Here is a 27,150-nt window from a genome sequence, read left to right as displayed (position 1 = left end):
AAGGGGGATTTATCAAACATGGTGTAAAGTGAAACTGGCTCAGTTGCCCCTAGCAACCAATCAGATTCCACCTTTCATTCCTCACAGACTCTTTGGAAAATGAAAGGTGGAATCTGATTGGTTACTAGGGGCAACTGAGCCAGTTTCACTTTGCACCTTGTTTAATAAATCTCCCCCTTAGTTTATAGGTTTGCTCTCTTCACAAAGTTTAACCAGAATCTCCTCGATTGTTGGAAGCTGCTCTGGGGCTTGCTAGTAGTCACTACAGAGCAGGATACTGATTGTCTAAAGAGATGATGTACCGCTTAAACATAACATAACACTGTCCTCCTACGACATGTTCGGGTGCCAAGGGTGTAACTACCACTGTAGCAGGCATAGCAGCTGCTATGGGGCCCGCCGCATCAGGGGGCCCCGTTGCCTGTTCCTACAATACACTGGGCCCCCCTGAGCTGTCATCATTTGCAGCACCAGGTTGCTTCCTGGGCCTCCTGGGATCTGCAAATGTGCTTTTAACTAAAAGCGCTCCTGATGGGTTGTTGCAGTTATGACTACACTTGACGGCTTAGTGGTCAGTCGTGAAGGAAGGGGGGAAAGGAGGGCCCAATCAAAAGTTTGCTATGGGGCCCAGCCATTTCTAGTTACACCCCTAACGGGTCCCAAGCAGGACAATCACGCCTCCACTTCAGAGACTGACTTGTCTGAGGGTGACAGCCTGCTCAGCCAATTGCTGGTCTTGGCGCTGCCCTGTCTCGGACAGTGATTGGCTGAGCGAGCTGTCACCCCTAGAAGAGTCCGTCTCTGGGATTATCTCGGCAAGGACCCACACATGACATTGGAGGACTGCAGGGAGGGTGGGGGGGAGGTAAGAATAGGCTGTTTGTTATTTTATCTATTTTCTAACCAAGAGCAGCTATATTTGAAAAGTTATGTTTGAGTGGAAGACCCCTTTAAGTGTTTCATAGAGAGGATTGAGTCTCTCTCCCATAGCTCCTTACACTGCTTTATAGCTCATCTCTTCTACCTGCTTTAAAGAAAATGCATTGGAGTAGGACCCTCCTGCTTAGCTATTCACTCTCTGAGATGGACACCACTGCGGCCTATCTACTAGACTGGTCATCAATGTCTAATCCCTAGAGAACGCATTAAATGTGTCTTAGTTACGGGACACCCCTTAAAAAGTATTAAAAAGGTATTCCCATCAGAGCTTTTTATCCCCTATGCCTGGGACCTCCACCAATCCTAAGAACAGGGACGCAATTATCCCTGCAATGAACCATGCCTGCAGGGCCACTTGTCCCTATTCGTCCTTGTTTCTGTGTAGTTAGTAGGTTTATCCGCAGCCTAATCAGTTGATTCGGAGCACTGGGGGTCCCGGCTGGTCCGCTGGATTGGTGCTATGGGGACAGTTATCCCCTTTAAGCTGTCAATACACAGAAAATAAGTCATTCAAAATTGCCTATTTTTGGCTATTTCAGCCAACCATCATTTAAAAAATTATTTCATTCTATCGTCTGCCAAAAATGTGATCCTTCGGGTTGGAATTTATATATATATATATATATATATATATATATATATATATATATATATATATATAATATATATATATATATAATCAATATACAAATGTATGCCGTGATCGGACAAAATCAGCTGATCATTTGCTATGTCGTGGTGGAGGGGGTTGTCAGTAAATTATTTTCTCTGATCTGTGATTACATGTTCTGTGTGCACGGAAGACGTGCTACATCTCAGAATCACAGAACTCCTGGCATTACAGTTCATTATGCTGCTTGGAGCTCTTAGTTTAAATCTTTGCGCTACTGTACAGTCTTGCAGCTGTGTCAGTTCAGTAGCCTGAAGATTTTAAATGATTCAGCACACCAGGCATCATAATGAATGATGATGCCAGGAGCTCCCTACTCCATTCCATAGCACATTGTCTGTATTTACTGAATATGGGATTAAGGCCTTATGCTGCGTTTACAAGGAGCGATAATTTGCCCAATCGAACAATTAATGATTTTGAAGTAACAATGTGTTTTTTATAACGATCAGCGTTTAGACGGAACGATATATCCTTTGGAAAAATCGTTATTGTGATCGTTTTAAGATCGTTTAAGTCTATCTCACACATAGGGGGAAACGGTGAAAGACTGTTTACACGAAGTGATCTGTAAATTTTTAACGAACGACCAACGATGATTTGAGAACATGTTGAAAGTTTAAAATGAACGATTTCTCGCTCGTCGCTTGATCGTTCGCTGTGTTTACACGAGCCGATTATTGCTCAAATGCGATCGTTATCGTGAAAATTCGAACGATAATCGTTCCGTGTAAACGCACCATTAGTCTGGTGTGTTACTGGGGTAATTGTTCCTACAAACCATCCCACAGAAGACTCATCGGCCGCATGGTGACCGCCCAAACTCTTCTGAATGTGAGCAGCTTCAGACCCTTAAAGTAATATTTTAAAAATTGTAAAGTTTTTGTATCATTTACTGTTATTTCAGAGCTCGGTTCTGCTTTAAAATTCATGGATTTTGTCAAGCTGTCTAACAATTCCTCAAGAGCAGCTAACAGAGCGTAACCGCAAAGTCTATTGATTAACCTTTTCAGTCCAAAGTCAATAGTCTTCTCACGGCACCATAGGTGTTTGCAATCCGACTTTTTTTTTTTCATTCTGGAATGAAAAAGTTAAATCGCAGTTTTTGTAAAAAGAGAAAAGAGAATAAATAGCAAAACAGCAAAAACACATCTGTGTGACATTGCGCAGCGTTCCTGATGGATAGCCCTTGGATGGCACCAACTGTGACTACTACGTGTAGGTACACTAAATGGATTAGTCCCTGTCTCACTTAGAAATCGAGAAGATTGATGGCAGAAAAAAACCCTCCCGGTCCATCTAGTCCTCCCTTCTATTATTTTTATTTTTCGGATAGATATATGCTTATTCCAGGCATGATTACATTCACTTATTGATGATTTTCCAACCAGACTTGGAGAACAGATAGAACAAATTGCTTTTTATTTACTGCAGCCCAAGATAGCCAGAGCTCCGGAAAACATAGAAAAGAAGATGGAAAGTCAATAATATTTTTAAAGAATATATATTGTATCAGCCTCCTGCCAGAATCGGCTGTGAATAGAATCTCAATGAGATATCGGATAGCGCCAAATCTACCCATAGATACGCTGGGGTCGGTATCAGTGCAACTCGGCCTGACTTTTGGCAAATTTAACTTGATAATGATTTAATAAGTTCTGATTTAATCGAAATTGCTGATTCAAGCAAAAATACTTTAAAGTGTTCCTGTCGTTATAACTTTAAAAATCTAAACCAACAGTAGATGTGATATAAAGCAAGTTTGCTATATACCGGCATTATTTTTTTTGTTGTTATCATGCTGTAAAACAAAGCTGAACTTACCATAAATCCAGGTCCAGTCTCCTGAAGGCAGATTTTCTGACTTGTGCTGGTTGAAAAAAAACAGACTAAACACAGGAATTCCGGCCAGTACAGAGAGTTACGGCTCAATGTGTCCATCAAACACGACTGCCTTCTCTCTGTGAGCACTCAGATGGCTTGGGATACACAGGACTTCCTGTTTTCTGACTGCTTCCTGTTTTTTGAGAAAAAAAGAGTCAGAAAACAGGAAGTGCTATGTTTTCCATGATAACAAAAAAAATAATCAATGTAAATTGCAAACTTGCTTTATATCACATCCACTGTTGATTTATATTTTGAAAGTTATAACAACAGTGACACTTTAAGGGGCACAAAGAGTTGGTAAATACTGACCTCAGCCTGCTGGAAAACACATACTTAAATATGCAATACATTCTAAGGATCCTTTAACAAAAGGTACCCTGTTAAAGGAATTATCCAGATTTAGAAAATCATGGCCACTTTCTTCCAGAAACAGCACCACTCCTGTCCTCAGTTTGGGTGTGATATTGCACTCAGTTCTATTAAAGTGATTAGAGCAGAATTGTAATACCACACACAACCTGAGGACAGGGGTGGTGCTGTTTTTGCAAGAAAGTAGCTTTGTTTTTTTATGATTGTGGATAACCCCTTTAACCTTCCTGGATGGATGCCATTGTAGGCTAAGTTCAGACTACGTATTTTTTTTAATTAATCACGGCCGTTACTGTTGCAATGTGCAGCAACGGCCGTGATTAATTCAAAAAATACTTTGCATTGAAAATAGATGCAATCTCGGCTGGAGTGTATACACATAGTATTTGCTCCAGCCGTGATTGTAAGAGGCCGCATTTTCCATTCTTTGCTATGGTTAATTGGCATGCGGGCACACACTGATGCGCCCGCATCCCAATTCAACATAAATGAAGTTCATTTGGCCAGTACTGCAGTACCAGCCGGGATGATCTTCACTGACACCGGCCATTCTGTGACCCGACCAGATCACAGAACTGCCAGTGTTTTAGGCTATGTTCACACTACGGCCAGGTCACGGAACGGCCGGTCTCTGCCAAGATCATCCCAGCCGGTCCTGCAGTACCGGCCGGATAATCTTTCCGGCCTCAGTGTTCTGATGCGGGCGCATCAGCGTGCGCCCACATCAGAACCTCCCGCAGCACACAATGAAGCAAGCGTCCAGTGCCGCTCGCTTCATTGTGTGAACTGACATGGGTTTCTGCGGCCGCAATTCAGTGAATTGCGGCTTTAGAAAACTGATATGTCAGTTATTTGCGGGTCCGCATGGGATCCCGACCGGAGTGTATACGATGTGTATATGCTCCGGCCGGGATCCCATAGAAATGTAGGCAGTGTTCACAGGCGTACAAATTAAGGCCGTTGTTGCCGATAGCAACAACGGCCGCACTTTTACGCAGTGTGAACATAGCCTTACAGTGTTTGGACCTGGCCATAGGGTTAGTATGAATCATGGAAATAGTCGGCCAATAAATATAATTCAGCTAGTATTACCTCGTTTATTTGTCCCTTTCTATCCGAAAATTCCTAGAATCCTTTCCTTCAGTTGGGTCATGTGATTTCGTAGTAACCCTCTGTAAATGACATGTGTTTTTGTGTACTCTATGGAGGTCACCATCTCTGCCAGCAGAATTTATATGGTGCTACATGGATTGTTCCACACAAGCTATCTACATGAGGAGACAGAAACTTCCATTACAGGTACAAATGGTTATTCTAAAGCTTCTGTGGTACAGTTCTCATGGATTTGATGACAGTTCAGCCTCCCTGACTTTAGACTTAGAGGGAGATTTATCAAACATGGTGTAAAGTGAAACTGGCGCAGTTGCCCCTAGCAACCAATCAGATTCCACCTTTCATCCTTCACAGACTCTTTGGAAAATGAAAGGTGGAATCTGATTGGTTGCTAGGGGCAACTGAGCCAGTTTCACTTCACACCATGCTTGATAAATCTCCCCCTTATAGTCTGTTAGCTCATTTAGAAGAATACAGAGATGAGAATTAATATACTGTCCTCTCAGCAGGCAGAGATGGTACTAGCTCTAGCTGCCCGTGTGATGCTGTTCTGGTGCATCATGGGATTGAGAGCAGATTTGAAAGGGAGAGGAAAAGTTTTAAAGGGGTTATCCAGCACTACAAAAACATGTCCACTTTCTTCCAGACACAGCACTGCTCTTGTCTCCAGTTCAGGTGTGGTTTGCAATTAAGCTCCATTCACTTCAATGGAACTAAGTTTTAAAACCTGCACCCAAACTGGAGACAAGAGCGGTGCTGTCTCTGGAAGAAAGTGGCCATGTTTTTGTAGCGCTGGATAACCCGTTTAAAACTAAAAGTCAAAATAGCGGTTATAAGAATCTGACCTGATTACATGTTACTATTGCACACAGGTATCTGAGGATGATGGTAAGTTTTGTACCTTCTTCCGCTGTTCCATTTCTGTGTTATTAGGAGTTTAATCTCTATACTAAGTAGGCTTTTGGTGCCTTGGGGGTCAGGACTACCACCCTCAGAGAACTGATCCTCCCATAATGGCCCGCCCATTGTCGTTCGCAAAAAAATTCGCAGATCGTTCCGTCTAAACAGTCGTTCACCGATTTACCCTATGTGTGAGATAGGCTTAAGCGATCGCAAAAAGGATTTTTCCGTACGATGTATCGTTTCGTCTAAACGCTGATCGTTATAAAAAACACATTGTTCATTCAAAATCGTTAATCGTGCAATCGGGCGAATTATCGTTCGGTCTAAAAGCACCATTACTTGCTGATAAATTCCCTTCAATCCCTGGGTGATGGATGATCATTGTTAATGTTGAGTGCTGCATGGCATATACAGTAAAAAGAGGCAATAATGTAATGTGAACACTTTCTTGCCCAGATGTGTCCTTTGGTACTGTACAATTTTGAAAAATGTAAATAAAAAAAGAGTATTATATAAACGTAGAAAAAAAAAGAAAGAAAAGCACCCTATTAGAGCCAATGGGGCACATGTAGTAGGTGGTTATACCAGTTTTCTGGTGAAAATAGTCCTAACACTATATTTATTAAAGGGGTAGTGCGGTGTCAGACATTTTTTCACTAAATAACACACATTACAATGTTTTATAAATGTAGTAAAAAAATGTCTTACACCGCACTACCCCTTTAAACTCCAGTACCACATTTTAAAAAGTGGGTTTGGCTTCGGAATGACAAAGAGACCTACTGACAAAGATACTCGGTCCGGCCTAGTCCTTACCCTGGCTAAACTCATCTACAGAATACATGGCCGATTTGTTGCAGACTGTATGGGCGAGAGATACTGGCCTGGGGTTCATATGATTTGCCAATATTCATAAATCTTTCCCCAAACTCTTTGGGAGTTTTAAACAGTTGCAAAAAAAGCCAAAAAAAAAGTTAAAAAGAAACACATATATATGGGCGTTCCGTTCCGATGTTCATTTGATGCTTTTATCTCAGAATTGCAAATGGGCCCATACTGCCTTGTGAGTAGTTTTTTTTTTTTTTTTTTTTTTGTGAAAAGTCTTACATTTTTAAGTCTTTGATGGATTGCTGCTTTAAATAGCCGCTAATGTAGATGGGAACGCTTCGCTGTGTGACATCCGCTGAGACTTTCAAAGCTCCAGTCTGTGTTTCTTTTACTATAAGAAATAAAGCTGACCTTTGCACCATCTTTTCACTCTGACTATACCAGAGACGCGGCTTTCTGTGTTCTGAACACTGGAGAAATCAGGCTGACAGTTACAGACATGCCCTATGTCATGGCTGAGATGTTATCATATCACGAGGCATATGCCAGGATGTGAAGTGACAAACAACTTTGTTCCAAATTCAAGGCTATCACTTGTGCTGTATATCACCTTGGAAATATCAAAGATTACCCATAGGATGTGTAATCTTCATGTTGTCTGAGATGGGCATCAAAGATCTTTATTCTTGTATACATGACAGCCATGATGGCGAGAGGGTGCGGGGATTGATAAATAGTAGACGCGATTCCGTACCATCAGGGCCATACATCAGGTAGACATCTATTACACTTGCTCGGATAGAGATGTTAGCGTCACCTTGTCTAGTTGGTTCAGCAGGAAGTTACTACACGATACCCAAGAGTCATGGGCAACAGCGAGCACTTAAAGGGATAATGTCACCCCCTTTCTATATGAGGACTCCTCTACACAGCTTTTAAGCCTAAATTCTATAGTTTTCATACCTTACTTTGTAATAGATTTCTTGTTGCTTGGACCAATGAAAAATGCTTTTTATCTTAGGTGGATTGTGCCACCTGGGCAGGGCATCATGGGTGCATCACCACTTAGCCATGCCCTTATCAACGCTGTAAGCCCTGCCCCTCCGTGATGCAATCAGCACCTAGGCCCTGCCAACTCGCTGGCCATTGGAATGGGCTGGCGTAGAGGTCTGTCTAGGCCCCACCCCCTCTATGTCTGCCCTTTCCAATGGCCGCCAAGGGGCGGCGCTTAGACGTCGATGACATCACAGAGAGGTGGGGCCTTCGGTGCTGCTGTGGGTGGGGCTAAGTGTGCTGCACCCGTGAAGCCCCGCTCAGGTGGCACAATCCACCAACATTAAAAGCATTTTTCACTGGACCAAGGACCAAGAAATTTATTATAAAGTAAAGTATGAAAACTTCACAATTTAGGCTTTCCAGCTGTGTACAGAAGTCCTCATACAGAAAGGGGGTGACAGTATCACTTTAAAAGGGGGCGAATATGTGACAAGATGCTTGATTATGGTCAGTATTTGAATCCCGATGACTGGAGAAGATGGATGCAGCCCTAGTGCTGCCTGGAAAACATGGGGCTGGCTGGCCATAGGCTGTATCCAGGTTTTCCAGACAGCCCCTAGGGCTACATCTATCTTCTCCAGCATCAGGATTCAAACACTGAGCATTTGGGTTCACTTGAACACCAGTTTACTGTAGTTCGCTCATTTTTAATGAAGATGCTTTCTCACTCATATTGTCGCTCGTTGATATTAGTCGTATGTGCATGGTATTAGGTTGGAAATGAGTGATAAGCGTAAAACATCTGTCTTTAAATCTTTTGTGAGATGTAAATTTGTGGAGTTAGTAACTCAATGGATGGTAATGTTTTAATTTTTTTAATAGGAAACTATCAGAGGGTCCATATGAACCTGACAATAGATTGGAACCTCCCTGTAGCTGCTTACTTATCCTTTCTGGTGCCACTTTTGTTATATTTGTATGGTCTGACATTTTTGCAAAATATGTTAATTAGCTCCTCTGGTGCACTGAGAGCCTTCCTCGTCCCCCCTAACCCCCCGTGAACTGTTCGCCCACCCTCCGCCTCCTACGCTACGTATACTCCTACTTATGTATATTCAGGTATTCATAAGCATGCTGGTCTCTTTTCCCATCTCCGCGCGGACCAGCAGGTAAGCAGGGCCCTGGGTGGGTTCAGGGGGGGCTATCCGGGGTGACAGGTCCTCTTTAAAATCCCTAAGTAGGCGTGACGGTAAAAGGCGGCGAGGAAAGCCCCCAGTGCACCAGAGGAGCTCATTGACATATTTCTTTTTACAGAATTTCGCAAAAGCAGAGGGACATACAAATATAACAAAAGCAGTGTCAGAAAGTGTAAGTAATCATCTACAGGGACATATCAGCAGTTCGTAATGATGAACCTGTTGATAGTTTCGTTTTAAAGATGTTCTAAGTAAGATTATTGCTTGTAATCCCCGGATTCTGGAAAGAAACAAACAAGTATATTTGTCTCTACTGGTCATGTGATCATGGAGTTGTAGTGAGCATGCCTACCCACCACTCCACTTGAACTCCTCCTCACTGTGGTCATGCAGTGATACGGGACACTGGACCCCCCCTTCTCTTCTGCTTAGCAGAGCCTCCAAGTATTTATGTGGATAACTGATAAATGTAAATGGTGGGAAAACCCCTCGAAATCCATGATAGTATATGTTTCCATCAGTCTTTATGTAGGTTAGGTGGATGTTGCTTCTTACTGACTTTAAAACAATTAAGCACAGTCAGGGAGAATACGAAGAGCAAATGAACGGAGCTCTGAGAGAACTGCTGCTTTATGAGGTTGCTGTGAAAGGGACCTTTTGCTGGAAGGGCCTAGAGAACATAAAGTTGCTGTGACTCAGGGGAAGCCGTCAGTCTTCCAGTCCTTTATGTTAATCTTGTTTTCATCATTAGGAACCGTACAGAAGAAGGAGGGAACTACATCAAGAGATGCTGCAAGGGCTTCTGTATCGATATCCTGAAGAAAATCGCTAAAACTGTGAAGTTTACCTATGATCTATATCTGGTGACTAACGGCAAGCATGGGAAGAAGATAAATGGCACATGGAACGGAATGATTGGAGAGGTAAGGTGTCCGCCATGATGTGTTTAATTCTCATCTAATTCCTAGGCTTCACAAGTTTATATCATTCTCATTCCTAGAGATTTCATGACTTATGGATAAATGGATCTACAGCTCAACCTCTTTGGAGCCATCTGTCATACAGTTGTGGTGGATGTGTGTAGGTCATGTGAGGCCCTCCATACGCTTCAGGTGGTAGCTGTACTACACAGTTGACACCCATAACTCCTCAGATACTATGGCTATGGCATCTGAAGGGTTCAAAAGAGGAACCACCACAATATGAATGCATAGTGCAGTGAAGTTGCCATGGCAATAGGGGCCTAGTGAAGGCTTCCAGGCCTGCTAGGTTAGATCAACAAAATCACAAAATGCTGCAATACAATGGTATTTCAGCATATTGATGGCATATTCAAATTCTTAGATAGCTCATAAAAAGGCACCCTTTCTCCAGGCTGTGCCCTCCTGCGCTTTGGTGAGTCTTTCTATAAAATGGCCGGCATAGAGGAGCATTTGATCATGCCCTGCCCCCAGTGTCCTCCGTAGGCATATACAGGCTGTAACCTGATGGATTTATCTGACAAAATTCAATTGTCTTATCCAACTACACAGGCTCAGTGGTGGACACTGAGGGCGGGGCATGGTCACATGCTCCTCCATGTCTGCCATCTTATGGACAGAATCACCACAGAGCAGGGAAGCCCACCGTGGAGGAGGGTGTATGATTTTAGCTCTATGAGATACGCAGGGAACTGCTGTCAGTATGTGCAGCGAGTACACTTACTAATACTGAACACTGAACTATTTTATCATAAAGTGGCCAACCCTTTGAACAGTAGATAAAAAATATAACTCATCCTGCAATAAAGAGCCCCACTATGGCTATGTCTGTGAAAGAATAAAAGAGTTATGGCTCATAGAACAATAGGATTTTAGGATTTAAAAAAAAAAACACCACATTTGGGCTCTAATGTGCATTGTTGTCATGTATAGAAAGTTTTGACATGTCCTCCGGGTACGTAAAACGTTTTTATCCCTCTGGGTCTCAGGACTGTGCTGTGATTGGGTGAAGAGTGCGACAGCGTGCTCCACCCTCCAGCTGGCTGACTGATCTAACCGATTAAAGGATCCATTTTAGTCTATGAAGCCCATCTCCTGCTATCAATCAGATCAGGCAGCCAGAAAAGGAGTAGAGCATGCTACCGTACGCTTCGCCCGGGTATAACTCTTCATCACAGTGGGTCTCAGGACCGAGATTTGGTTAGATACAAACTTTTTACATGTCTGGACATCATGTAAAAAGTTTGTGAAAACGACACTACCACATTAAAGAGTTAAAGTAAACTGATTATCAGCATTGTGCCTCGTAATGGGGCAATACACAATTTAGAGATTCATAGAACATTAAAGATTAGAGATCTCGGACATGCTCGGGTTCTTCCGGACCTGCACTCTTGACATTTGATTACCAGTGGCTGAAAAAGTTGGATGCAGCTCTAGGGAGTCCTGGAAAACATGGATACAGCTTACTTCCTATGGCTCTATACATGTTTTCCAGGCAGCCTTAGGGCTGAAACCAACTTCTTCAGCCACCACCAAATGACAGGAGTTTGGGTTCGGATGAACCTGGACATGCTTCTAATAAAGATAGAAGTCAGGCATCACCCCTTCACCCTAGCACTAGGGCTCAGACCTATACAAGTAAGTGTCTCACTAGATATTATTAAATCAGCTCCTACTCGTGTATAATTGAAATTTCTGTATTTATAAGAGCAGTTGTGAATTTCTCTAGAACATCGTGTTTTCTGTTTGGGTCCGCAGTCTTCATATTGGCATATTCATGATTTATGTGATTGTATCTATTCATCTTATTGCCGCTTCTCATCCACTTCCCCTTTGTCTTTCAACCATAATTATATTTCCATTGAGCTTATTCTAGAGCTTATCCTTCTACTGAAAAGATGCAGTGTTATTCTGGTCATTTATTCTGTATGCAGAAGACTGGATGTTCTTTGTATTTGATCCACTCGTAACCAGTCCACTAGAGTCCATGCCAACACCGTACTTTAAATATGTCAAAACGTCTTCTGTCCTGTTTCCTTCTTGCTTGACTTTTTAAATTCATTTAAAACTAAAAAGAATATCTGGACAGTTTTGACATTTGTATTTTTTACATGAAAATCAATACATTTCTAGAATATGTCTAGGTCTTTCAACCCAATGCATTTTTTTTATAGTTCTTCACTATAAGATTTTTTGCTAATAACTTTTTTAAAAAATATTTAGCTGTAAACTTCAAATAATAATTTGAACGCTTTCAGCAGAATGAAAATAGGAACCCATTCATTCCTAAAGTCAGTAGGGGTCGCAGTGGTTAGATAACCTCAGATCATAATGTGATGGCATACCATAGCAAAACATTTATTTTGTATTGTAAATGCAGACATTTGCTTAGAGTTGATTTGTTGCAGATATTGAGCGGCCATGTTTCTGTAGCAATTTCATGGATGTTAGAAAGCCCCATTCAGATGTATGGCAGAGTTGTAAAATTTACATAACAAATGTGCCACTAGAGGGGGGTAAAAGACAATTCTTTAACTTAGGAATGTGGGGAGCAGAAAATATAAAAAGATCTTTGTGTCCTTAAAGATGTACTCTGAGTTAACTGATCATAGCAATAAACTGACCAGTAATCTGCTGGAAACCATGGGGGTGGCCTGACGATAAACATGCCCATACACCATACACTATAGTGAGTCAAACACGTCTCCTTCGGCAGGTTCGGTTTACTGTGTAAAGGATATGGCGGCCTCCAGACTCTCCTCTGACAGATAATTTTGGTGGGGCCATGTTTTTGTAGCGCTGTATAACCCCTTTAAATTCAGTAGGGAATCTGTGAAGCATAATTCAAGCCCAGAAGGTGGCGCCATTCCTACCTTCTCTGTATTGCATTTGTGCATTGTCATCCATCACATGACGACTCTAATAACTGGACGATCTTTTGGTATTCACTAGGTGGTAACAAAACGTGCATACATGGCTGTTGGGTCTCTTACCATCAATGAGGAACGCTCAGAAGTGGTGGATTTTTCAGTACCATTTATAGAGACTGGTATTAGTGTCATGGTGTCAAGAAGCAATGGAACAGTCTCCCCCTCTGCATTTCTTGGTAACTCACAGAAGATTAATGGCTTTCTATGTTGTCTAATATCTATAAAGTATTTTCATTAGAGATGAGCGAGCAAGCTCTATAGTATAGTATTTGCTCAAATATTGAGCTACTCGAAGGTTCTCGATACTTGATTGAGTGTTGCGGGATGCTTGGGTGCTCGATAACAAAAAGCTTGTTGAAAGGCTGCTGAGTATAATTCATTTCCATAGCCTTAATCAAGTGTACCTGTCATAATCGGACCTTCCAGATCAGCGTTGAGAACCTCTGCTAATTCAGAAGGTCGGGTCTTCATGGATATGTAGACGCAATCAGACGATAATCTGACGGCGCCTCAGTATTCATGGAGACCTGACCTTCTGGATTAGCAGAGGATCTCTCTGCTGATCCGGAAGGTCCAATCATGACACTGTAAACCACATGGGGTGGAGAATATACTTACTGGAGCGGTCTTTTATCTGTCTTCACTATTGCAGCTCAACCAAACAACGGTCAAGGTCACAATAGTGTAGACAGATAGAAGACCGGAGCGGTGAGTATAATTTCCCCCACTCCCCTCCCCACCAACGTAGCACAGTCTGCCCCCGGGGGCCAGACTGTAACTTTCAGTTTTAAATACTTGCGTCTCCTATTGTTTTCAATGGGGCTCGTTACTCGAACTGGAGCATTTTGGTGCTCACTCATCTCTAACCTTTATCTTTTTTTGTCCTTGGCCCGTTCAATTTATTTTATTTTTCAAACCATTTCTCTATCCTTATCGACGTCCAGTCCACTAATAAAAAAATATATATATTTCTTTTTCCTCCATAGAGCCCTTTAGTGCCGATGTCTGGGTCATGATGTTTGTGATGCTCCTAATCGTGTCTGCGGTGGCGGTGTTTGTATTCGAGTACTTCAGTCCAGTGGGGTACAACAGGTGCCTTGCAGATGGCCGAGGTGAGGAGAGCATTGAAGTTACCAAAAAATTCTGTAACCTGCTTATGACGATGGAAAATGGATTGATCACGCTTATTCTCACATAAAGCAATTGATTACTAGTATTTATTTAGAAGTTATTGGAAACATGTATAAGGCGAAACTGGCTACATGACTATATTACATGTAAAGGCAGAAGCATAGCTACATAGGGTGCAGAGGGTACAGTTGTACCTAAGCCCAGGAGCTCCATATGGTCTTTCTTCCCTATATGAGTACACTATTAAATGAAGCATTATAGCTGAGGATGAGTATGGATGAGTGAACCTTCGAGCAATAACCGGTTGCTGAAGAAGTTAGATACAGCTCTAAGGTTGTCTAGAAAACGTCCAAAACTCTAATAAGGCTGTATCCAACTTCTTCAGCCACCGATAATCAAATGCCGAGATTTGGGGTTCACTCATCTCTACTGAGGAGCTCTGTTACAGAATTTGCATTGGGGCCTAGCAGATTTAACTTAAGCCTCTGGTTAAAAGGGGTACACCCACCTCATAAAATGATGGCAGAGAGTTTCACTATGATACGCTATCATTTTATGTTCACAAGGGATCCAACCGCTAGGGGCTATTCTGCTGTTTAGGGGTCATCAGCCTACAACCCATTCATCCTAAAGTCAGTAGGGGTCGCAGTGGTTAGATAACCTCAGATCATAAAGTGATGGCATACCATAGCAAAACATTTATTTTGTATTGTAAATGCAGACATTTGCTTAGAGTTGATTTGTTGCAGATATTGAGCGGCCATGTTTCTGTAGCAATTTCATGGATGTTAGAAAGCCCCATTCAGATGTATGGCAGAGTTGTAAAATTTACATAACAAATGTGCCACTAGAGGGGGGTAAAAGACAATTCTTTAACTTTATTATCTGCAGAAAATCTAAAGCTACATTCACACGTTCCGCACTTTTGTCCATAGTTTTGGATCTGCAATTACGGACAAATTTAGGCCCCATTGATTTCTGTTGTGCTGTTCCCTTCCCACCATCCATATTTTTATGGATCCGTAAGGGCTGCAAAAAATACATATCCATAATTCTAGCTAGTGTCACCATTTTGACCATTCCTTCTTTTTTATAAATACTTTACACTTTTTTGGATTTGTAAAAAAAGGCATTAAGGCTTATGTTCACATGACATACTAACAAGGTCCATTTTTTTTTCATGTTCCTTTGCAATGTCAGCCGTAGAAACATTATTCTAGCGCAATAGTGACTGCTGGCCAGTTTGGATACGTTTTGTAATAATATTCTATTGACTCTAATGTAAAGAATGGTTTTAAAAAAAAAAGTACAATTTAAAATAGCGTCCGGTGTTAAACAAGTTAAAATAACCAGCCACAAAAATTTGACGTGAACATTATTTGTATGGCTGCTGGTGAACGTTACTTGCTACAGGGTGTGTACGATCGCATTAACTTCAGTGGAAAAGATTGCAGATAGAAAAGAACGGCCGTTATTTTTTAAAAAAAAGCATGTTGTGCGTGTCGCTGACTAAAAATTGCGGACATAATATACGTTCCTGAAAAACGACTGAATGTGTGAATGTAGCCTAAAACCAAACTTTTTGGATGTGAAGCTTTATTCAAAAATTTACATTTCCTGCAGTTACATTATTGACATAAGTGTCAAACACTTAAAGGGGTTATCCAACACTACAAAAACATGGCCACTTTTCCCCATCTCTTGTTTCCAGTTCAGGTGTGGTTTGCAATTAAGCACCATTTACTTCAATAGAACTGAGTTTGAAACCCCACCCAATCTGGAGACGAGAGGGGGAAAAGTGGCCATGTTTTTGTAGCGCTGGATAACCCCTTTAAACAGGACCATGTTATTACATCACTATTACCTATGCTTAGTTTAGGTGAGAAGAGGAAACTTTTGTTTGCAGTTGGAAATTGTCTTATTTCTAACCTCATTTCTGTTCTGTTTCACCTCCAGAGCCCGGTGGCCCCTCGTTCACAATTGGCAAAGCCATTTGGCTACTTTGGGGCTTGGTGTTCAACAATTCTGTGCCTGTGCAGAATCCAAAGGGAACCACAAGTAAGATTATGGTGTCGGTTTGGGCCTTCTTCGCTGTGATCTTTCTGGCCAGTTATACAGCCAACCTCGCTGCCTTCATGATCCAAGAAGAGTATGTGGACCAGGTGTCCGGTCTCAGTGATAAAAAGGTAGGGTACCGGAGATGGGTACTGTGTGAACTGTATCAAGGATTTACCATGTAAATGACTAATTCGATCACGCAGATACGCAAACAAGAATTACAAGTGTTGGCAAGAAAGACCGCTAGCAATGACTGTTTGTTTTCAAATTTTAATTTGAGAAACCTATATCAAATATTTTCTTTTTAACAGTCCAAACACTTCCGTCAGTAAGTATACTTAAAAGAGTGTGTCAGGAGATTTATGCTACACAAACCATAGCCAGCACAAAATCCTGACAGGCCTATCGTGTTACTCTGTAGTTTTCAGGCTGCTCTCTGTATTTAGGTTGATATCATTCATCGTAAATTTTTGAACGACATCATTAGAATTGAACAATGGCACCGAGTAAAGTGTCTGGGAGGCGGTCTCTCCTTTTCACTCTGCCTGGCTCGGCTTGATTGACAGATGTGTTCCCATACACAAATACAACAAGACCTATCATTCGAGTCAAGTGGAAAAAAGCTGAGGAGGCAACCACTTACTTGTCACAGTACTATAGCCCTGTGTTTTCTGAATTTGTCAATAACAAAAGTTGTCCGTAACAAGGACCTGTGTGGATTTTATACTGCCCTTAGTTCATGCACCCAAATTTTTATTATTTATTTTTTTTAAAGGGAAAAAAATTCATAACTTTTTTATTTTTCAATCACTATAGTTACAGGGACTTTTATAGAACTTTTTGAAGATTTTTTGGCAGCATTTTAAGCTTAATATAATTTGTTTGTTTGACTTTATAAGACTTTATTAGTCTTAATTTGACTTTTATTTATTAATTAGGGGACTAAAATCTGTATTTGTTTGATCAATGAAATACTTTGTATTTCTTAGTATTCCAAAGCATTATTTATTATTAGTGTGCCACTTATATGGACTTATAGCCGTTCACCTGTGGCAGATGTGGCGACCTTTGGTAGGGCCATGTTAATCCATAGGCGCTCAATGATGAATGGATTAACAAAGGCATCCCCTACTCCTAAGTAGCTATAATCTCAGCATCTGTTAAATGGCTGGGATCATAAATTCTAAGAATTCAGGGAAAAGGATTCTGGGAAAAGAATATGCAAAACAGCTCTTCTTTCAGGGATGGCTTTCCCTTCAAGTCAATGTTTATGCACCTGTCAAGTCATGTCTAGTCAGAACTTCCCCAGAAGGAGAAGAAACCCTTCTGTAAATTAAGTAAAATACAAATCACAAGAGCAAGTTCTGGAGAGCTTCTGAACAAGCGGGAAAAACTGGGAGGATTTAAAGAAGTATTCCGCCCAGAATCTCTTGCTGTCCATGTGAAGAACATAACAAGCAGCCTGTTCATACTTTTTTTGTGAGGCATCCCCCCTACATCATCTTTGGTCCCCATCTGAACAATCCCTCCTCTTCCATCTCGGCACTAACAGCTTGCTCAGCCAATCACTGACCAACATGGGACTGGCAGATGAGTTTGTCTCTGAACCCAAAGATGGGATAGGAGGACAATGGAGGAGCCTGGAGAGGAATACCCGTTAACAAGAATGTACAGATTTCGGAGCAGGCTGCTCCATCACCATAGGGTCAACCTACAAAACCAGCAATTTTCTGTAGTAATAACAGGTAGTCTCCACGGGTTTCATCAGCTGTATTGCCAAAGCGGTGTCATTACTGGACAACTCTAAGGGCCTTGTTACACGGGACAATTGTCGGGCAAAAAAACGTTATATCGAATGATTTCAAACTATAATCCCTTTGTGTGTATGCAGACATTGATTGATAAAAATCTTTTGTGTGTCATTGATCGCATCTTTTAAGCTGACCCCCAAATCATTGTTAATCGTTCGCTAATTATTCGCAAGTTGTACACATCATTCATTCTATTGCTGGGATCAGAAGGAGTAGACGATCGTAACTATTGTTCTGTCTGTTATGGTGAACGATTCCAGGTCGTTCTTAAAAGCCCTAGTTTGCGATTGTTTAATGTTGATTGGTAGAGATTAGCGAATCTGGCGCATAAAGATTTGCTGCGAATCGCACTGCCAATTTGCTTCCTTTCTACGCATGCGAATTTCCATTGATTCGTTAAGGAAAATCACAAAGAAAAAAAAATTATAATAATTCCTAGCACCCATCCAATCAGCTGCAGGCCCCTCTGTGATGTCAGCACCTCCCCCTCTATATAAGGAGGTTCGGTAACAGAGCTGGCCAGTCGGCTGTGTGTGGAGGAGAGAGCAGGATGGCAGCAGGCAGTTAGAGCAGAGCAGAGAGAGACTAAGGGCCTGTTCACGACGCTGAAATTCCAGGCGGAACCCCTTCTTTGCCGAATCCTCACACGGCTCCACTCTCCACACCTCTTTACTCAAAGAATTAACACGTTGAGGGCCCTAACAGAGCGATATAGGGACAGAGAGGAGAGGAATGGCGGAAATTGGCTGAGTGACATTTTTTTAAATTGTGATTTTTTAATTTTTACACTTTTACAACAACCTGCTTTAACAAATTTGTCCTTCTGTAATAGTCCCAGTATTGTAGCTACTATAGTTTTGGCTGTTTTCATAAAAGTTTGACCGAAAATTTGCGAAACTCACCAAACGAATTCCCGTCTGTTTAGCTCATCTTTATTCATCGGTAATCGTAATCGCTTTGTCTAATAGGACCCTACAGCTATTTGCTAGGGGCCCAGGAAGCCCAAGTTTCCGACTCTCTGTCTCCGGACCGAAAAGCAGAAGAAAGAAACGTTCAACGTGAATCAAACCATTTCCTTTTCTTGTGATTGGAATATGAAGAATATAGTTAACAGTAAAAAGAGGAAGCTAAGCGCGCTGAAAGAAATCTAGAATGTTTAGCTGTGTGCCTGTCGAAAAGTGGCTTTTATATTCCAGATAATAGAACAGTAACAAAGCAATCACTTGGGTTTAAGCTTTGTGACGGCGGCTTTATTCTGTCATTATAAAGCCATGATAAATCCTTGAAATGTTGCCATCATTTTTAATTTCTTAATGCACAAATGCATGCTTTGGTGATTTCTCACTGCATCTAAAATAAACTCCAGAGAAGGTAAAAATTCCCAAGGGGTAAAGGCACAGAATCTTTGGATGGCCGTCAAACTCTGTGCCAAGGGAACTGGAAGTGACAAAGCGTGAACGATGCAGGATACTGGGCTTCCTAAAAAGGCTCCTATGAAACCTGACTCATCCCTCAGCCCCAAGAAGCGATGTGGACAGACACGACCTGATGAGACCTTCTGACTCAACGCAGCCGAGACGAAGTGTTCTGCCAGATCCAAATCCCTCCTGACAGATCAGAGCATCTTCAGGCTGATCAGCTCATCGCTGGAAACGTGGATGCCACATACTTAGGCTGGAAAATATTGTCAAACGCTTATTTAGGCCAGTGTTTCCCCACTTCTTCGTATGTGACAACCTGGAAACTCTGTGTTTTTGTGCTTGGTTGCCATGCCTTAGTTCACACATATTTCCTTCATATCCAATCTTCTGTCGTTGGAGTTTTAAATTCTTCTAGCGCTCAGGATCAGTAAAGGATGGCCTGAGGAGCTTGGATCCTTTAGTTCAGGGGTGGGGAACCTTCGGCCCTCCAGCTGTTGCAAAACTACAATTCCCATCATGCCTGGGCAGCCGAAGCTTTAGCTTCGGCTGCCCGGGCATGATGGGAATGGTAGTTTTGCAACAGCTGGAGGGCCGAAGGTTCCCCATCCCTGCTTTAGTTAGTTTAGTAACATCCATAGGAATTTAAGGGTATGTCCACACTACGGAATTTTTGTGGAAAACTCCCCGTGGATTCCGCCACTCGCCCTCCCGCGCTCCAACTTGAATTTCCGCCGGCCCCATAGACTCCATTCTATGGTCGGGAGGATTCCGCTGTCCGCCCAAAGAATGGACAGGTTCATTCTTCGGGCGGACGGCGAAATCCGCCTGACCATAAAATGGAGTCTATGGGATGGGCGGAGAGCGATGCGGGAGTGCGTGAGGACAAGTGGCGGAATACGAGATGAGTTCTCCACGAGAATTCCTTAGTGTGGACATACCCTTAAAGGGGTACTCCAGCGGGGGGCACTTTTTTGCTGGGACCGGTTCCAGCGGCGGGTCCCGCATCGCAGCGCTCCGGTGCCCGGTTCCCGGCCGCTTCCTGGTGTCTAATGCGGGCCCGAGACATGACGTCTCAGGTCCGCTCACCCAGTCAGTGAAGGAGGCGGGATCCGTTTCAAGTCCGCTCAGCCAGTCAGTGAAGGAGGCGGGATCTGAGCGGACTTGAAACGGATCCCGCCTCCTTCACTGACTGGGTGAGCGGACCTGAGACGTTTCGTCTCGGGCCCGTGTCAGACATCAGGAAGCGTCTGGGAACCGAGAACCGGAGCGCCGCGATGCGGGACCCGCCGCTGGAACCGGGGAGGTGAGTGGACGTCTTTTCCCTCAGCCACCTCCTCCCCAGCAAAAAAGTGCCCCCCCCGCTGGAGTACCCCTATAAAGAATACATCACTTTCTGCAGGGCATACAGCAGCTGATACATACTGGAAGACTTGATATTTTCAAATAGAAGTAATTTACAAATCTATATAGCTTTCTGACATCATGTTTTTTCCATTAGGAGTACCCCTTTAAAATGGCACTGTTACTAAAAAAATTATACAGAGACATAGCAAAAGTTTTTACTGATCTGGCTGGGTATAAGCACAATCTGTCCCAACTCCATATCATGTGATTGACAGTTGTACATGTGAGTTTATAGGGCTGTCTTGCTCACATAGACACAGAGCTGGGAGAGAGGTGCGTCTCTTTCTCCTGAACACTCAGACCCCACTTGATGGAAACTTTTGGTTGTGACAAATAATGCTGCTGACATCCGGGAAAGCTATATTAACATCAAATAACAACGTGTTTCGACACAATGCCTCCATCAAGTCCATTTAGTGGATGTTAATATCAGCTCCAGCTGCACGGTAATTCAATGTGGCTGGAGCTGATGTTCACATCCATTAAATGGGACTGGTGATGGCAATGGGCCAGTGGCGAAATGCGCAATTATTTGATTGATGTTAATAAAGGTTTCCTGATTTGATCGACCTTCCTGGATGTCGCCAATGCTATCTGACCTCCCCATTCATATGGCGGTGATATGTCATACCACATGTTTGTGTCTGAGTCTAGCGGAACTCTAACAGCTGAGGTTCATGGGATATTCTTTAGGCGGGAGTCTGATCATTGTTACCCTGGTGCTCCGTTCATTCTCTATGGAATCTATGCCCTTTCTGAGCAATTTTTTCTGTGTTCTCTGGATTGGTGGGGTATCAGAGGTTGAAGACCCGTCTCTCAGCTTGTGCATAGGGGATAACTCCTTGAGATAGGAAACCCTCTTTAATATTGTGATGTTAAAGGAGAAGTCCTGTGAAATTCAAAAAAGGGAGAAAGGCAGGGAGATCCATGAAAATAATAAAAAGCAAACTCACCCATCCCTGTGCCTTTGTAGCACCGCTCCCGGCTCATGCTGATGACCATCGGATGTCATTTTTGGTTTAAATCCGGGTGTGTCATGTACCTCGCTCTTCCAGCTGCAACGTCACGGCCTGGCTGAGCGATTGGTCGCTAATTTAGTCAGTTATTGGAGTGGTGTCCCACCCCAGTCACTCATTGGCTTAGCCGGCAGTCACTCGGGCCATGGCGTTGCAGCTGGAAAAGCTGCAGGACACCCCTGGCTGTTAGCTGGACATGAGAGCAGCACTACAGGGCATGAGGACGGGTAAGTTTACTTTGTTTACTATCCCCACCCCCGCCTTTCTCCATTTTTTTAATTTCACAAGACTTCTCCTTTAAAGGGGTATTCCCATCTCAAATAATTATCCCCTACCCACATTATAAGAGATAACAAGCTGACTGGTAGCAGTCTGACCTCTGGGACATCCACATTCTCCCCAATTTCCCCTTTGTCTCTGGGAGGACTATAGTATAAGGGGTGGTATCCCCCTGGAGGTCTAGGGGAGGCATGTGTGGCCATCAGGTTCCTTGCCACCCTGCAACCCCGGGTCTCCTTCAGGAGATAGCCAAACCATTGGTGATGGTTCACTGGTGAACGCATGGGCTGACACTCAGGTTGTTGCTGTGAGCACCATTGGTCCTCTCTGCTTTGGCAGTGAGAGGATATTTGTCCTGATCCCTTACAGGAGCCTTTTGGCCCAGAGAGGGAGGAAATGGTTAGGGGCCCATCTCTTTTTTAGAGTGGGCTTGCGACAGACCGTATTCTTGTTGCACATCTGCACCTTTTTGTGCACTTGGAATCTCAAAAAAAAAAAGTGGGGGCCTTTTACTTTTTTAGCTATCAACAAATACTTTCTGTTATTTCAACACAACTTTGTTCAATTTTCAAGTATCCACCGCCCCGCGTCAGACATATACACAATTCTTTCTCTAGAAACTTTGATTAAACGACTCAAACCATAAGGGCACTAAAATCCCCAAATGGGGGTAATACTACGGCCACTCTGTCTTCATAAATAAAAAGCATTTGCCTTCCCCCCCCACACACACACACACACACACTCGCCCTATATAGATCATCCAATTCCCTGGACGTTGTAATTCGATATCTTATTCCAGAACATACTCTGCATTGATTTTATCTTTACTAGGAGAAGCGTATTAGAAATTTTTTAAAAAGCCGTAGTGCCGCAATGCTCCCATGAGACAGCGCCGCAAAGGCACCGAGTCAGCATGTCACTTTAATTGTAGCCAGTCAGAATCAAAGCTTTCTTCTGGCCAATCAACAGATGCTTTTAGCTACTTCATTATGTAAATTGTACTTCCAAGCGCTTAACAATAGTTCTCTGCAAAGCCTTCATCTGGAGCACATCTCTAAACTACTAATCAGTCTCTCGCAGGCAGAGGAAAATTCCCAGTTAGCTCTATGACAGTGACCTCGGAGCAGAGGTTTAGGCAGCGGCTGCTGTAATTGCACTTTATTCAGTATTAAGGCTGCGGAAATATCGGCTCCCTGATGCATATTCTTTTTCATCCCGATACGTATTGACAAGGCTCGGGACCTTACGTAGTTGCAGTAACACCTGACATTGATGGCCGTCGCGGAGATTTATGAAAGGAGATGTTTTTCGTGCACTGAAAGGAGACATGTGCAAAAGGAGATTGATCTCCCGCACCAGTAACAATGGCTGTGTTATGCTACGGCTACGCAAAAAAAAAAAAAAAAGCTTTTTCAGAAGAACAAGATTTTATGTGACACAAAGTGGCAATCCGGACAAGGAGGCTCGGTGATGAATGATGGTATCTGGATTCCACAGCACCATGCCATGGCCGATCACTTTAGAGGATGGAATAACGATGTGTATTGTAAACCGTGTAGAGGAGAATATATAGTATAAGGTTTATTGAGCATTCGTGTTACATCTGTATTTTGCGGATCGTAATATGGCGCTAATGTTAGGCTGGGTTTACAGTCCGTTTAAGGGATCTGTTTGTAAATTGTTACAGAAAACATGATTGACCACGTTTTTGTGTATGCTAAATTAAAAAAAAAAAATGATTCCTTTATTTTTTTAAGTCAATGGAAAAATGGATACAAATGGATGGCAGACAATTGTATCCGCTTTTGCATCCATTTTGTGGCTATGTTCCCACACAGTATTTTGGTCAGTATTTTGCAACCAAAACCAGGAGTGGATTGAAAACACAGACTATGTTCTCACACTGTTGAAATTTAGTGGATGGACGTTATTTAACACTAAATAATTGCTGTTATTTTAAAACAATGGGTGTTGTTTTGAAATAAATAATGACCATTATTTGCCATTAAATGGGGTCCATCCACTAAATTTCAGCAGTGTGAGAATATAGCCTTTCTGTGTTTTCAATCCACTCCTGGTTTTGGTTGCAAAATACTGACAAAAATACTGTGTGGGAACATAGCCTAAGGCTGGGTTTACATGTAATTTTTTTGGTCAGTATTTTAGCAAAAAACAGCAAAATACTGTCCAAGTACAGACCAAAATACTACTGTGCATTCGAACCCAACCATAAATAGGTTCTCAGGGGAGCCGAAAATGGCTCAAACCACCACACTGCCACCAAATATAAGTGCGGACATTTACCCATGATGACCCATAAAAAAATGAATGCAAAGTTTTTAGTGGGGTTATAGGTCCAGCTTTTATTGAAGTCAGCAAGTTTTGTTTGAGCAGAATAGCCCTTAAACTCCATTTGGTCCATGTTGGTGTTTCCTTTGGATTGTGATTGAGGTGTTGGGACTTGTTCAGTAGATCCATAAAAACATTTCCATATACTCAGGCACAGGTACTGGTAAGCAGTAGTGGATTATAATAGGTCCTTGAGCCTGGGGCCCTGAGCTCCTGGGGGGCCAAAAGACTTTTACTTTCAATAGTGTACTGTCTTCTGGCTATAGTTCTGACATGATTTGCAAAAAATGCTGCTTTTTACTGCAATTTTGCGCAAATTAGGGCATCATGACATTATCTATCCTGTACTATGAACATTACACTAGTGCTGCCATAGTTACAGTAGGGGGGGGGGGGTGGCTCAGGCTTGATAAACAGCCCGGGGCCTATGGTAAAGTTAATCTGCCCCTGCTGGTAAGGGTCACTACTTCTACCTACTAAATAGGGTAGTCTTGATATGTCCCCTTGGAAACCTGATGAAGGACACGCCTGGCCGAAACGCGTACTCGATGTAACGTGATGCATATTGCACTGAATAAATAAGCTCATATTCATCTGGTGAGCGCCGGGTTCCTTCTGTACATACTACTGGATCTCTTCATCTCATGCACTACTGACCAGCGGAGTGTCGTCTTCCTACTCTCTATGAGATGGTGTTGGGACTAGAGTTGATAGAACCTCGGGAATTCCTAGGTTCGATCGAACTTGAACATTCATGAACCTTCCCCATTTGATTGCTGATGTCTTCCCGGTCTGTGGGGAAGGAGGAGACTGCCCAGGTTCCGCCTGGAATTCCGGGATTCAGCCTATTACCTAGGCTGAATCCCGGAATTCCAGGCGGTACCCAGGCACACTCCTCCTTCCCCACGGACCGGGAAGGCATCGGGAATCAAATGAGAAAGGTTCATGAATGTTCGAGTTCGATCGGACCTAGGATTTCCCGAGGTTTGATCAACTCCAGTTGGGACTTGTTCAGTAGATCCAAAAAAACGTTTCCATATACTCAGGCACAAGTACTGGTAAGGGTCACAACTTCTACCTCAAATAGGGTAGTCTTGATACAGTATGTCCCCCTAGATTAGGATAAAGTACCACCATAAGCATTTACCCCATTGGCGTATATCTAATCCATTCTTCAGCTTTGACTTTGCAGATCTCCATCGTGACGTTTTCCATCCCGCACCACTTGCCTTTCATGAATAGGTCTTGACTTATGGTAATATCTCAAACTATCAATCACTCATAAGCAATTTTGTCCCTAAGCAGAGTAACAATACCGTATCGATTCTTACTAGATGTGAATCAGTAAATTCAGTCTTTAACACTTCCATTGATTGTAAAGGATAAGGAACTGACTGAATCTTCCATAAGCTTAAATTTTTACAACCTCACGTACATTAACTCGAGAAAATGGCCAGATTTATTGCCAGTAAAAGACTCTCTGAACCAATTATTCTTCACTGCGTGAGCAAAGGATTGTGGGAATGTTATCTTTAATGAAATCCTAATTTAATTTCAGCAGAATTTCATGCTTTGGTGGAAAGCTGTAGTTTGGCTTCTTTAATGAATAATGCATTTATACAAGTAATAACCATGGCCTAATTTTAAACAATAGCATTGAAAGATAGAATCCAAAAATAAAAAGGGAAAAAAATGTATTCAGTTTTTTTTTTTTTTTTATAGAAATAACACCATACATGTAAATCCTGTTATATAAAATAGCTTTATCGATCATTAATGTTCAGGAATTAAGATATAGAAAAATATATTACTATAGGGCCTAATCGTAGGAAATGGAGTTGTCAGAGATAGAGTTGTCCGTGTTCTCAATCTTTTGGGATTCTTTTTGTATAGCAGCCAAGTAATTTACAACAATCAGCCATAACATTAAAGGGGTTGTCCAGCCAAAATCTTTTTCTTTCAAATCAACTGGTGTCAGTAAGTTAAATAAATTTGTAATTTACTTCTATTAAAAAATCTTAAGTCTTCCCATAATTATCAGCTGCTGGATGTCCTGCAGGAAATGTTTTATTTTCAGTCTGACACAGTGCTCTCTGCTGACATCTCTGGCCGAGACAGGAACTGTCCAGAGAAGGAGACATTTTCTATGGGGATTCATAGAAAACCGAGACAGAGTTCCTGTCTTGACCAGAGACCATTCTAATCTCTGTGCTATGTTCCTCATCCTTAAACAGTGCGGCTGGGGCATCATTCTGCTAAAATAGATCCCTGCCAATAGGGTATACTTGGTCTGTAACAATATTTCGGCAGGTGGTACATGTCACAGAAACACTCACATGATGCTAGAATCCAAGGTTTCCCAGCAGAAGGTTGCCCATAGCATCACACTGCCTCCTTGCCGTCTTCTCTTAGGGCATCCAGGTGCCATCTGTCCCCTAATAAGTGACACATGCACGCACAACCATCTTCATGATGTAAAAGAAAATATGATTCATCAAACCGGGATGCATTTTTCCATAACTCCATAGTCCACTTCTGATGCTTACTTGCCCATTGTATGCACCGGGATCAGCATGGGCACCTACGTGGCCCTATATACCTCAATCTGCGAGGCCCTGTGTGTCCTAACTATAGTTTGTGCTACGGGGATCAGACAAAACAGGCTAGCTTTTGTTCCCCATGTTCATGAAGGCACCTTGAGCTGCCATGACCCTTGAACTTGGTGGGTACTAACTACTGCATACTGTATTTTTCGGACTATAAGGCGCACTTAAAATACTATGATTTTCTAAGAAATTGTAAGTGCACCTTATAGTCCAGTGCGCCTTATATATGGACCGGGACAGCTCCGGCCTCCATGGTGC

The 27,150-nt window shown here is 42.5% G+C and overlaps 1 protein-coding gene across 1 annotated transcript in view; it reads left to right on the top strand.

The window, feature by feature from the left end:
* The window catches only part of GRIN2B (glutamate ionotropic receptor NMDA type subunit 2B), a 244,874-nt gene that overhangs the window by 199,381 nt on the left and 18,343 nt on the right, over positions 1 to 27,150 (top strand). The window contains exons 5-8 of the mRNA XM_069967319.1: positions 9,653 to 9,824; positions 12,837 to 12,990; positions 13,801 to 13,926; positions 15,902 to 16,131. Of these exons, the coding sequence (XP_069823420.1) occupies positions 9,653 to 9,824; positions 12,837 to 12,990; positions 13,801 to 13,926; positions 15,902 to 16,131 (682 nt within the window). The remainder of the gene's footprint in view (positions 1 to 9,652; positions 9,825 to 12,836; positions 12,991 to 13,800; positions 13,927 to 15,901; positions 16,132 to 27,150) is intronic.

Source organism: Dendropsophus ebraccatus, chromosome 4 (genome assembly GCF_027789765.1).
Source record: "Dendropsophus ebraccatus isolate aDenEbr1 chromosome 4, aDenEbr1.pat, whole genome shotgun sequence".
Lineage (NCBI taxonomy): Eukaryota > Metazoa > Chordata > Amphibia > Anura > Hylidae > Dendropsophus > Dendropsophus ebraccatus.
This window is presented reverse-complemented; position numbering and strand designations above follow the sequence as displayed.